Source organism: Gobio gobio (genome assembly GCF_949357685.1).
Source record: "Gobio gobio genome assembly, chromosome: 10".
Classification (NCBI taxonomy): domain Eukaryota; kingdom Metazoa; phylum Chordata; class Actinopteri; order Cypriniformes; family Gobionidae; genus Gobio; species Gobio gobio.
This window is the reverse complement of record NC_137116.1, coordinates 7,392,369-7,404,549: the sequence shown is the minus strand read 5'-3', so window position 1 is coordinate 7,404,549 and position 12,181 is coordinate 7,392,369. Positions and strand designations below refer to the sequence as shown.

Genomic DNA, 12,181 nt, shown 5'->3' with positions numbered 1-12,181 from the left:
ATAACAGTCCCGCTCTTCAATCGCTCCTGCGGCCTTGCTCAGCTCCACAACACTCGGTCCTGCTCTGCTTCATACTACAGTAATGTTAATAATCGCATCCATGAACATGATTTCTGTCTGAGTCCTATCCCGATTCTTTTCCACCGGCTGTGAGGTGAAGACCACATGTCCCAAGATTCTGCGCTCAAACGTGACGTCATCAAACTACGCCTTTGTTTTGAACAGGCGACCTCTAGTGGACGGAAAAGTTACATAGTGCAGCTTTAAGGAGTGGAAATGGTCAATAAATCAATCGGTGCTCCTCTGCCGCCATCTACTGGTTATAGTGGTATTATAACCTGCCCGTATGTATTTTCAATGGCATATTATAAACTTACGAGAATACTTTATTACTTGAAAGAAGTAAATATACATTAATGAGCACATATATTTTTAAGTGTTTTTAGCTAAGAATAAACTAAAAAAGTTACACAGTGTAGCTTTAACTGTAACAGAATGGAAAGCACAGGATTGTGGGATATCAAAGGCAGCGAAGGATACAAATATGCTGCCTTCAAAAATCGATCAGATGAAGGTCTCTCTGGAGACAGGAAGTGAAGCTAACATTAGATTCGGACGTGCCTTGGTGCCTTCCTGCCTTGAAATGTGTCCTCCGAAGGCAGCATTTTCCAGGGTTCGGACGCAGCCAAAATAAAAGTGCTTGTTTGCTACAAAGTGGCCTACACCTTTCAAACTTTTAGTTTCACAAATCATCACATTAAAAATAACATTGAAATTCGATAATATTTAGCGCTTTTAAATGCTGAAAAAGTATGCAAGCCTTTGAAAAAAAACAATTTCTTCCATAGTATCATGTGGAGTTACTACAGTAAATCCATGGTGAATGTTGGTGATTTGTGGACAGTCTGGAGCCCTGCAATCTAATAGATTTTAGAGGGGGCAAAACTATTTTACTGAATTTCAGCATGTAAGATCAATCAGTTACACTTTATTTCCTCTTTAGACATTCTACTGACTATTAGTAACTTTGCAACTACATGTCAACTTATTCTAAGCATAACCCTGACCTAACAGTCTACTAATCGCTCTGTTTGTAGGAAATGCTGCGATCGTCTTACGCAGTCGTCTGGAGGTGAAGGTAGTGAAAGAGTGCAGAGAGAAGGGACCTGCGGAGGAAACAAGTTTAATCATCACTAACGGAGACGCTGAACCCAAACACAAAACTATGCAGTATCAAGTGAGTGCCACATGTCCTGCTACGGAACAGGGAATTACACGTCTTTTCCAGTGATATCATACTGTTGAGTAGCTACGTGCATTACATATTGAATTTCAATAAAGTATGTTTCATTTTAAATGTCCCAACTAGAGTTGTTTAAGGGTAGGCTTAGGTGTACTCAACAGTGTAATTATAAAAGTAATTACAGAAATTAATTACAGATGTAATTATATGCAGCTAATTTGAAAAATGTAAAAACAATGTAAAAGCATTTATGTACACAATAAGTGCATTGTATCAAATTATTAATTAAAATGTTAGTACATAGTAGTTAAGGCCACCTAATATAAAGCGGGTCCGAATTTATTTATAAGAAATTATTAATAAGAATTATTTAAACAAGTGAAGAATGATGTGTGCTATATGTGCAAAACCTGTTCTCTGTCCACATGTAACACATGGCGGGGTGCTCCTCGATGGCATCTCATAACAAGACAAATTGCTTCCTTTAATAATCAGCGACGCTGTCTCCGCTGCAACCAGGAAATGTTGCTACACTTACATTGCAGACATATTGTCAGCGCAATAAAGCACTGCATGCTGTCAAACCATTTCTGAGCATAAAAGCAGTACTTTTGTTTAAAAATAAAATTCAATGCGGTAGCTTTTCTTATGCAGAAATGAGGTGTGTGTGTCTTTTAAACACACTACTGTACAGTCTGAATGGTTCAACTCACCTGCAAACACTTTTTTTTAGGAATTGATAATACACCAGATATTGTTAACATATCTCAGAACGGCAAAACAATTAAACTATTTGAGGTGTCATGTGCATTTGACTTATTTATGGAGAACTCTTACTGCTCTAAGACTCTAAAATATCAGTCAATGATATCTACCATTGAGGACATTGGGTTCAAATGCCAGCTTATTGTGCTAGTGTTTGGTAGTCTAGGTCATGTACACAGGCTGGCGATCCGTGGACTTTGCATTGGGGGATTTCTAAAACAGGGGACAAACAGTTGGCCAAGTACTGCTCAATCTCAGCAACTATAGGAAGAATGTTTATTTGGAAACGGTGATGTTTCCTGTACCCTTAGAACTATATAATCCATAATAATGTGCTGATTTGTTTTAATCTGTTGGATCATTAAAAAAAAAAAAAAAAAAAAAAAAGATTCCTAATGAAATTTGACTTGTGTGGAATCAAATAGTGTGTGTGTGACTGATAGTATCATGCAATGAAAGGTTATTTAGCATATTTACTTGTTGAATATCTGTCAGAAGGAAGTGTAACAACTTCATTATATGTCACCATTATTGAGGAGCTGCATTAAGCATGAATGTCACTGAGAAATGCCTGGTGTAGATGACCCTAAATAATAAAAGGCTTTCTCAGCAATTACTTATCTTTCAGGTAACTGACTGACCAAGGCCGCATTTACACTGCATGGTTCAAGTGACCCAATTCCGATTCTTTCCACCCATGTGGCACAGATCGGATATGACCCACGAACGTGTAAGCAGGAAAAAAAACGATATTCTCAGACCGGTTTCAGGCCTCATTCATATGTGGAGATAAATCTGATATGAATCTGATACGTGCATTTGCGCCTGCCACGTAAGTGAACAGCAAAGATGCGCTGTTTTTGTGTATGTCTCTTTAAATGCAAATGAGCTGCTTCTCCCCACCCCCTTTCCAGACGAGTGCGGGGCCTTTACAGCTCATGCCTTGGATACTCTGGCAAATGACAAAACAGGAGTGTGAACAAAAGTATGAGGCCGTAGACCACATTATTGCATTCCACTGTCTGCCTTTCCATTATTTACATTTGTAAACGCGCACTAGATGGACCTTGCTGGAGTTTTCTGGAGACAGGCAGCCCATAAGAAAAGCAATGGACAAGTAGCGTAGTGGGATGGACAAACGTGTTCTGTGTTCATTGATACAGGATCGTGTGACGACACAATCTATAGAAAATGCAAAGGACTCATTTTGAGACGCGGTTTATGATTTATGGGGAATATAAAGAAGGAGTGGGTGGATTTTTACCATTTATAGGGTGATTGTTTTTTTTACACTGTTGACACATTTATGTTCAAACTATGTTCATAGTTTTGTACATCCTTGATCTGATATCATGTTAATAAAACTTGAACACTGATATTCTTCACTTCAGAATGTTTACTTCTTTTGCCGATTACTAAATAGTGTTTTATTTGTTGCTTTCAGATAGGTTCTATGTAAAGTTGTTGTAATAATAATATATCTGTCTTCCTCTGTCAGGTGCTGAATGAAGTTGTTGTAGACCGAGGTCCGTCGTCCTACCTCTCTAATTTGGACTTGTTTCTGGATGGTCACCTGATCACCACTGTTCAGGGAGACGGTTAGTCTGAAACGATCCAGTGAATTACTCATGTTGTGACTATTATACTGCAAAAAAAACAGTCTTTTGTCTTTTCTATTAAAAATACCTACATCCTTAAAGGAACACTGCACTCATTTTGAAAATAGGCTCATTTTCCAACTCCCCTAGAGTTAAACAGTTGAGTTTTACCGCTTTCGAATCCATTCAGCCGATCTCTGGGTCTGGCGGTAGCACTTTTAGCATAGTTTAGCATAGATCGTTGAATCTGATTAGACCGTTAGCATCCAGAGTTTCGATATTTTTCCCATTTAAAACTTGACTCTTCTGTAGTTACATTGGCCCTCATTTATCAAAAGTGCGTACACCAATTTTCCAGCGTACACCTGGCGTACACCCAAAACCACGGTGACTTTGAGATTTATCAATATGGCCGTTGGCGTATGGCACGCTCAAATCCTACACCAGCTCAGGAGGTGGTGTACGCACGTTTTGAGTTAGTGCGAAAATGCGCAGAAAAACAATTCCTAACACCACAAAACGCACTGATAAAGATATGCTATATTATGACCCACTGTAAAAAAAACAACAACAACAACAACAACAACAACAAATAAAGCCCTATTCGCACGGGATAAGTATTATCTGGGGACCTCATGTGATTTAGAAATGACTCCCCCACATCTGAATTTTGCGTGGCGCATTCACACGGGATAAGCTGTGATTTTACTCGAATTTACTGACTTATCTCCCGGATATGATGTTACTTGAAAATGTTTTTTCGTTATATAGCTGTATGAAATTATAAACAGTCGTATCGATATCATTTTGATTGTTTTATAGTAATACAAATAATTTCGTTCAGTTAGAGAACAGACGCAATTAAAAACGTAACTGAGCAATATAATAACAATATACGACGGAAGATTCAGTTTCAAAGCTAATGTAAAAGTGCCCATTTAAGCGAGTTGTCATTGTACTGTTCTGTTTTTGTGTTTTTCATTAAGAATAATATTAAACACACCATTCAAGCAATTTACTCCCAAATTGTGCTCATTCTAAAGTGAAAGTAGTAGCCTATAATCCGCGCGGCCGTACGGGAAGTCATAACGGTGTGCATTATATGCAGCCTAGCTCCATTCTTCGTGAAAGATAAAGATAGAAATGCGCACAGGACACAAAAACCTTGCAAAAATTATAATATTATCACAGGACCTCGGTGTTTGGCGAAATATGGTAGGTCATTTGCGGGGGAATTTTTACTTTACATATTACAGACATGGCCGATTCGCACGGGATTAAGATCACAGACATTCTCTGCGATTATTACAAATCACCAGAGCTCCCCACATATACTAATCCCGTGCGAATAGAGAAGTAATTATAAACTTCAGTGTTTATTTTTGTGCAACATGGACTTCAAAGTTTAATTTGTGTGACTTTACCAAAGCATTTGATATGTATTCCTCCAGTTGCGAGCCTGTGCGCTTTACCTGACGTTGGTTAGGCCCGGCAGCTGCGCACGGACTGGGACTGAACATAATTCAGACTGACAAAACAATAAAAATGACATTCTTCTTCTTTTAAATAATAATAAAATAAATAATAATAATAACGACATTCTTCTTCTAAATAACAATAAGCGTCATTAATAATACAAATCATAATAATAATAAGAATCTAACAAATTGTCATGCAATTATATTAATGTGAATGAATGGTACTCCACATCACATCATCATCACTATTGTACACCCCAATACATGTGATGTGATACGAAATTAAATGCTAATTATTTCAAAACACGTGCTGTAATTTTAGGTAATTTCTCATCCAAAAAGCTATTTAAACTGGATTTCCACCGTACACCTTTTTGTGGGCGCCTTTAATCCCACTCTTTAAACTCCCAAATAAAACAATTTAGTTTTTTTTCCACTTCCCTGGTGATGGTCTCGATCTCCACGTCAGAGAAGTTTCGCTTCATTGCCGTCTTCCGAGTGTCCATGGCGTAAAATGAGGGCGTGGGGGAGGCAGAGACTTGAATATATAGGGGCGTGTTATTCTAATGACGATCGTTTTCAGCCGCGGCATTTATCAAGGGCAGGTTTTGCGTACGCCTGGATTTCAGAGGTGCGAACAGCTTCATAAATCAGGCGGTGAGAGGAGTGTAAGCATAATCTTACGCCAACATATACGCCCGTTTCTACGCAAGATTGATAAATGAGGGCCATTGTGTACTAAGCCTGACGGAAAATGAAAAGTTGCGATTTTCTAGACTGTTATGGCTAGGAACTGCTAGTCCCCAGCAGCTCCCTGTGCAAGCAGGTTGTCATGTTGGTTATGTTGACGGAAGTTAGCCTATTTTCAGGCGCTGCGTTAGCCTGGATGCCAAGCGAACTTAGCCTCGCCCACAACATTTGAGGTTGGGCAGTTCGGTCTGGACTTGATCCGTTGTGGAGCAACTATGCACGTACAGAAGCTGTTCGGACCAATGAAATTGTCAGGGCGGGCTTTAGACGATGATGGACAGATGATCAGCAGTAACGTAATCATCCACGTCACCAAAGAGCGCTTGGGTTGAATTTGTTCTAATCCTAAATGGAGAACTTGTTCGTATATGCATTCGCCTTCACTATTTCTCTCAGAAACGATGATCGTGTTGGTAAGTACTCTGTGTATCCTTAAATTCTTTTTTACAACACCGGCAAAGATCGTAAAGATTCTACTTCTTCCAGCGTGCGTGCAGACAGGGTTGCAAAGTTTTCACAACAAAACCTGCCCAATTGCTACTCAAAACTAGCCCAAAACAAGCCCAATAGCTATTGAAACTCTTTGGTTATTTTTGAGTGAGATGCTAACGGTCTAATTAGATTCAATGATCTATGCTAAGCTATGCTAAAAGATTGACTGAATGGATTCGAAAACAGTAATAACTCTAGGGGAGTTGGAAAATTGGCCTATTGTCAAAAAAAGTACAGTGTTCCTTTAATTGATTAATTTTTGTTTAAAACGCCTTTATTATGCTACTTTAAAGGCTCTTAATGTTGTTTTGGAGTCTCCTACAATAGGTTTACATGCATGCAAGGCCACAGTGTCTGAAAATGACGCGTTCCTGTCACATATCACACATGCACGCTTCAATAAGCCCAAATAATGTAGGTTCATGTGTTTACATGCTGGGAGAAATCGGGGTATAGGGGCAAATATCTAGCTGTGTGATTTATGATTCATTTACATAACCACATGCATAGTCGGCTTAAGCATAATAAGGTAAAGAACGTGCACGCGCTCAGTGACTTCAAAACCTAGGTACATACCAAACCATCATCATCTGTTCGACTATTTTTACTAAAAAAGACAAAATACTGATAATGAAATTCAAGGGAAGTGTTCTGTCCGATGTTCAGAGATTTGCCTTTCTGAACATGCACAGTCTTTTGAGAAGAAAAAGCATCACCGCCCTCTCTTCCTGCTCTCTGTGCCCCGTCTCAGGTGTGATAGTGTCCACTCCCACTGGAAGCACCGCATACGCAGTAGCAGCAGGTGCCTCAATGATCCATCCAAACGTCCCAGCCATCATGATCACTCCCATCTGCCCGCACTCACTGTCCTTCAGACCCATCGTAGTGCCTGCTGGGGTCCAGCTCAAGGTGAAAGAACTGCACAGCCTCTGCTCGTGGGCTTTGACTGCATGAGGATGTTCACTGAACCCTGATATGATTTCAGATTATGCTGACCCGTGATGCCAGAAACACGGCCTGGGTGTCTCTCGATGGCAGGAAACGGCAGGAGATTGCATATGGGGACAGGTATGTGACTTTATCATTAACATTAAATGCTAAGCTGTCAACACAGGTTGTCAACATGCACATTGGGATACATTAGGTGCACAATATGTCTAATGGTCCTGTGGTACCAAGTACCAGCCCAAAGTCTCTAGTTCCTGGGGAAAGTTCCTGCGGTGGAAACACGGCTTAACTGGACCGTTTGAATCTAGTCGGCTGTGAGAAAGTGAAAATGGAACTCGTGAACAGAAAACGTGTTGTTTGGCAGTACTTTCAGTCAAAAGAAGGCGATTCAAGTCGAGCTACATGTTCAATTTGCAATGCCGATTTATCTCTTGGTGGCAAGGACCATTAACAATAGCCACATTGTTTAAACATTTGCATATGAAACATCCAAAAGCATATGAGTTGTGCATGAGGGAATCTACAGGCAGCAGCCAAAATGCAGCAACTTCAGGAACAGCAAAGGAAGGACAGTCATCTTGGAATAATGTTGCATATATGTTGCGTTTTTTTTTTACAGTTAAAATTAAAATCAAGTGAAATGTACACTGCTGTGGACGTTGTTTACTTCACTAATGTGTTTACTGTGATAATGGACTGAGGATGGGAGTTAGGGGTGTGCCAAAAATCGATTCACAGAAGAATCTAGATTCTCATTTGCAACGATTCAGAATCGATCTGAAATGTCCAAGAATCGATTTAATAAATTAATTAGGGCTGGGCAAATTAACGCGTTAACGCGGGCGATTAATTGTTTCAGCTTAACGCATTAAAAGTATTTAACGCAAATAACGCGGCGTCCGTTTTTATATCCATTTTTGCTTTGCGTTACATGATCATCACGCTCTTATTCATGTAAATACTTCCAAGCGTGACAAGACACAAGAGAACGCGCTGTATGCCAATGTCCTGTGTGTGTGTGTGCGTCTTATGTCAGCTAATCAAGGGACAAACACACACACACACACTCCACGCACAGACAGACTCGCGTCAGTTTCTTGCTCACATCGAGTTCTCTTTTGCTCTTGAACAAACAATAACACAGAGGATTTTGAGTATTCTCATATTAGAAGTCATAAATTAGTTAAATAACGTATTAAATTAACTTAAAGAGTTGTGAGGAAATGAGATGGGCGGGACAGCGCGTGAGATCCGTGGCTGTTCTTAAAGTGACAGGAGCACTGATGATGCCTGTCATTAATGTTCATCAAAGAACAACGGGAACAGAGAAAATTGTAGCTTTAATGATGATTCATCTATATTTAATTACTAATAATACTAATCATTACTACTAATGAGTAGCAATTGAGAACCAGACAAAGTTTTTGATAAAAGGCACTTTCCTGAGAATTGAACTTAATAAATGTGAAAAAGACACTTTAATGTCTTCGTTTGTCATTCTGTATAGCAAAGCAGATGAGAGTAGATCATGATCAGAGAAATCATTATGGATAAAATCGAATCGTTTTGAATCGAAAATCTTTTTGAATCGAAAATCGATTATGAATCGAATCGTGGCCTCAAGAATCGGAATCGAATTGAATCGTGAGATGGTAAAAGATTCCCACCTCTAATGGGAGTCGGTATTCGGTTTCGGATTTGGCAGAATCTTAACCAGTGGATTCGGTATTCGGCCGAACCCCAAAAATATGGATTCGGTGTATCCCAAATATATAAATATTATATACTCTATACTGGCAAAAGTTTTGGGTATTCCCAAAGGTCTTCTTTCGGGTTGAGGTCAGGACTCTGTGCAGGCCAGTCAAGTTCCTTCACCACAAACTCGCTCATCCATGTCTTTATGGACCTTGCTTTGTGCACTGGTGCGCTGTCATGTTGGAACAGGAAGGGGCCATCCCCAAAGTTGGGAACATGAAATTGTCCAAAATGTCTTGGTATGCTGAAGAATTAAGAGTTCCTTTCACTCGAACAAAGGGGCCAAGCCCAAACCCTGAAAAACACCGCCACACCATAATCCCCCCTCCACCTAACTTTACACTTGGCACAATGCAGTCAGGCAGGTACCGTTCTCCTGGCAACCACCAAACCCAGACTCGTCCATGGGATTGCCAGACAGAGAAGCGTGATTGGTCAGAGAACACGTCTCCACTGCTCTAGAGTCCAGTGGTGGCGTTCTTTACCCCACTGCATCCCACGCTTTGCATTGCACTTGGTGATGTAAGGCTTGGATGCAGCTGCTCGGCCATGGAAACCCATTCCATGAAGCTCTACGCACTGTTCTTGAGCTAATCTGAAGGCCACACGAAGTTTGGAGGTCTGTAGCTATTGACTGCAGAAAGTTCTGCGCAGTGCGCCTCAGCATGTGCTGACCCCGCTCTGTGATTTTACGTGGCCTACCACTTCGTGGATGAGTTGCTGTTGTTCCCAATTGGGGGGAGGGGGTTATTACAGCTCAGACAACATATACTTACATGTTTATCACTTTTAGCAGTGGTTTATGTAACTTCAAAAGAATTTCCTTTAAAATGACACCAGAATTGTATATTTAGACCACTGTATGTGGGTATGGGAATCTCTTCAATTTGGGTAGGCCCAAAAATGGTCCCAAAACATAAGTGGTTAAATATGGTAAGACGTGGTGTAAGCACGCACCTTCTTGTAGACTTGATGCATGACGTATGCTTTTCCTCTCTACTTTCTAGTATTACCATCACGTCGTCATGTTTCCCTGTCCCTTCCATCTGTTTCCGTGACCCGGTGAACGACTGGTTCGAGAGTCTGGCCCAATGTTTACACTGGAATGTTCGCAAGAGACAGAGCCATCTGAGTTCTGAGGAGGAGGAGTTCTGAACACATTCCCGACACTATCACTCAACATGTCCTTTTAACAGACTTTTAACAGCGAATCTCATTAAACAAACCGCTCTCATTTCAGCTCATCACAAAATGATATTTTGCTTAAAAAAAACCACAACTATTTTTGGACCATTAAGACTTTTTGCCCTAAAATTTATTCAGATTATTCTGAGTTGTCATTCTCAGTACTGTAATAAGTAGAAAATGACTGCAAAACAATGATTGTGTTATTTAATTATGCATAAATGAAGGAGTACAACAACTACAGCCATGATGTATAAATACTTTTTTGGGGGGTGATTTCCATTACAGGTAAGCAATTTGTTTTGCTTTATGGTACTGAGAATTTTTGAGGAAAAGTGTAAAATTCTGAATTCTTTAAATTTTGGGTGACCCCAACATGTGTGGCCACATTTTCTTGGCGCATTCTGTGAAAATGACTTTTTTAATCGGCTCATTCCATTGTAACTTTGTGTGAAGTATCATGTATTGTTAGTTTTTGGCTGACAAGGTCATTTAAAGCAATAACTGAATTGTAATAGATTATATTGTGCCTTATAGAGCATTGCATCAAAGTCAGTCATTTGGGGGAAATGTATTTATGGCATATTTAGAATGTATCATAAATCTTGGATATCGATATTTTACATATCTGAGCTTGAATATTCATTGGATATTTTTCTTTTTTTCCTCTGGATTTTGTCCCGTTGTAGTCTTAATTATGAGTCTCATAAAAACTATCAGGAAAAGTGAACACTACATGTTCAGTCGTGCTTTTTCAGTTCTGTTATGAAAGAATTTAAAGATGAAATGAAGCAAACCGACAACCACATACTTATCAAGGGACCTGAAAATCATTCAGGTTAATATTTGCCATTTTTTTTCTCCTTCAGTAGTCTATTCAATTTTAAATTTAAGCTTTTTATGAGATAAAAAATTTTGTAACGGCTTCAAAATTTATCATTGACCTTTTACTCGGTTTACATCATATCTGACCTCTGCTTCTGTGTTTTATGACATCCTGTCAGAAGCCAGGTTTTATTTACTGTCAGAACTTTTTCTTATTATTAAAAAGAACATTTTCATAGCAAAAAAAAAAGTGTTTATCCTTCTCGTCTCTTTTCAAAGGTTGGTTTTATAGCTGCAAAATGTGTATTTGTCATTACATTTTGTAACTGACAATAATATATTTTTAATGAACCTGAGACATAACTACATCTCTATCCATTCATATTAAACTTTCCTGTTTTTACAAATTTAGAGCAATACTAATGCATTGTGGTTGATTTCTTTTGCTGTTTTATTATGACACCATTAAACTCATTCTATTTTATGAATCATTATTTTTCATTATTATATTTCACGTGACTACATTCATAGCAAAGACAATAAAACTCTTTATCACTGGCTTTCTCTTAGTGGTCAATTAAAGGAGTGGTTGATTCTGATTTCACTTTTAACTTTAGTGAGTGTGTAATGTTGCTGTTTGAGCATTAACAACATTTGCAAAGCAAAGGGAGATATTTTCTTTTACAGAAATGTCTTTTTAAGGACTACAGCAAACGGCTGGTAGGGACTACAACAAGCTTTTCTGTGGGTTAGTGACATCACTAACCCTAAAATTGACATAAACTGCGCCGGGAACACGCAACAAAGACCATTTTGAGAAGAGGAAGAGTTGTCGTCGTCGAGTACATTTGGGAGTCGCTCAAGCTGTCATCCGTCTTTCACAATTATTGCAATACAGCACCAGGGCTCGACATTAACGCTTGACCGGGACAAGTGGATTTTTTGAAGGGGCAAGTGAAAGAGAATTTTACTTGCCCGACCGGACAAGCTGATTAAAACGTCAATTACAAAAAATAACTAGGGAATCACCAAAATGCAAGAATGATTGTGTATTCATTAGTGTAAGTGACGATCGATAGTGTATAATAATATATAATGTACAACCCCAAATCAGAAAAAGTTGGGACAGTATGGAAAACGCA

General features: G+C 39.1%; 1 protein-coding gene across 2 annotated transcripts in view; it reads left to right on the top strand.

Moving 5' to 3' along the window:
• Positions 1-11,600, top strand: part of nadka (NAD kinase a) — a 42,195-nt gene extending 30,595 nt beyond the window's left edge. For both annotated transcript variants that reach the window (XM_079827176.1, XM_079827177.1), the window contains 5 exons: positions 1,098-1,237; positions 3,507-3,606; positions 7,078-7,235; positions 7,312-7,394; positions 10,037-11,600. In XM_079827176.1, the coding sequence (XP_079683302.1) occupies positions 1,098-1,237; positions 3,507-3,606; positions 7,078-7,235; positions 7,312-7,394; positions 10,037-10,184 (629 nt within the window). In that variant the 3' untranslated portion in view covers positions 10,185-11,600. The remainder of the gene's footprint in view (positions 1-1,097; positions 1,238-3,506; positions 3,607-7,077; positions 7,236-7,311; positions 7,395-10,036) is intronic.
• The last annotated feature ends 581 nt before the right edge of the window (positions 11,601-12,181 follow it).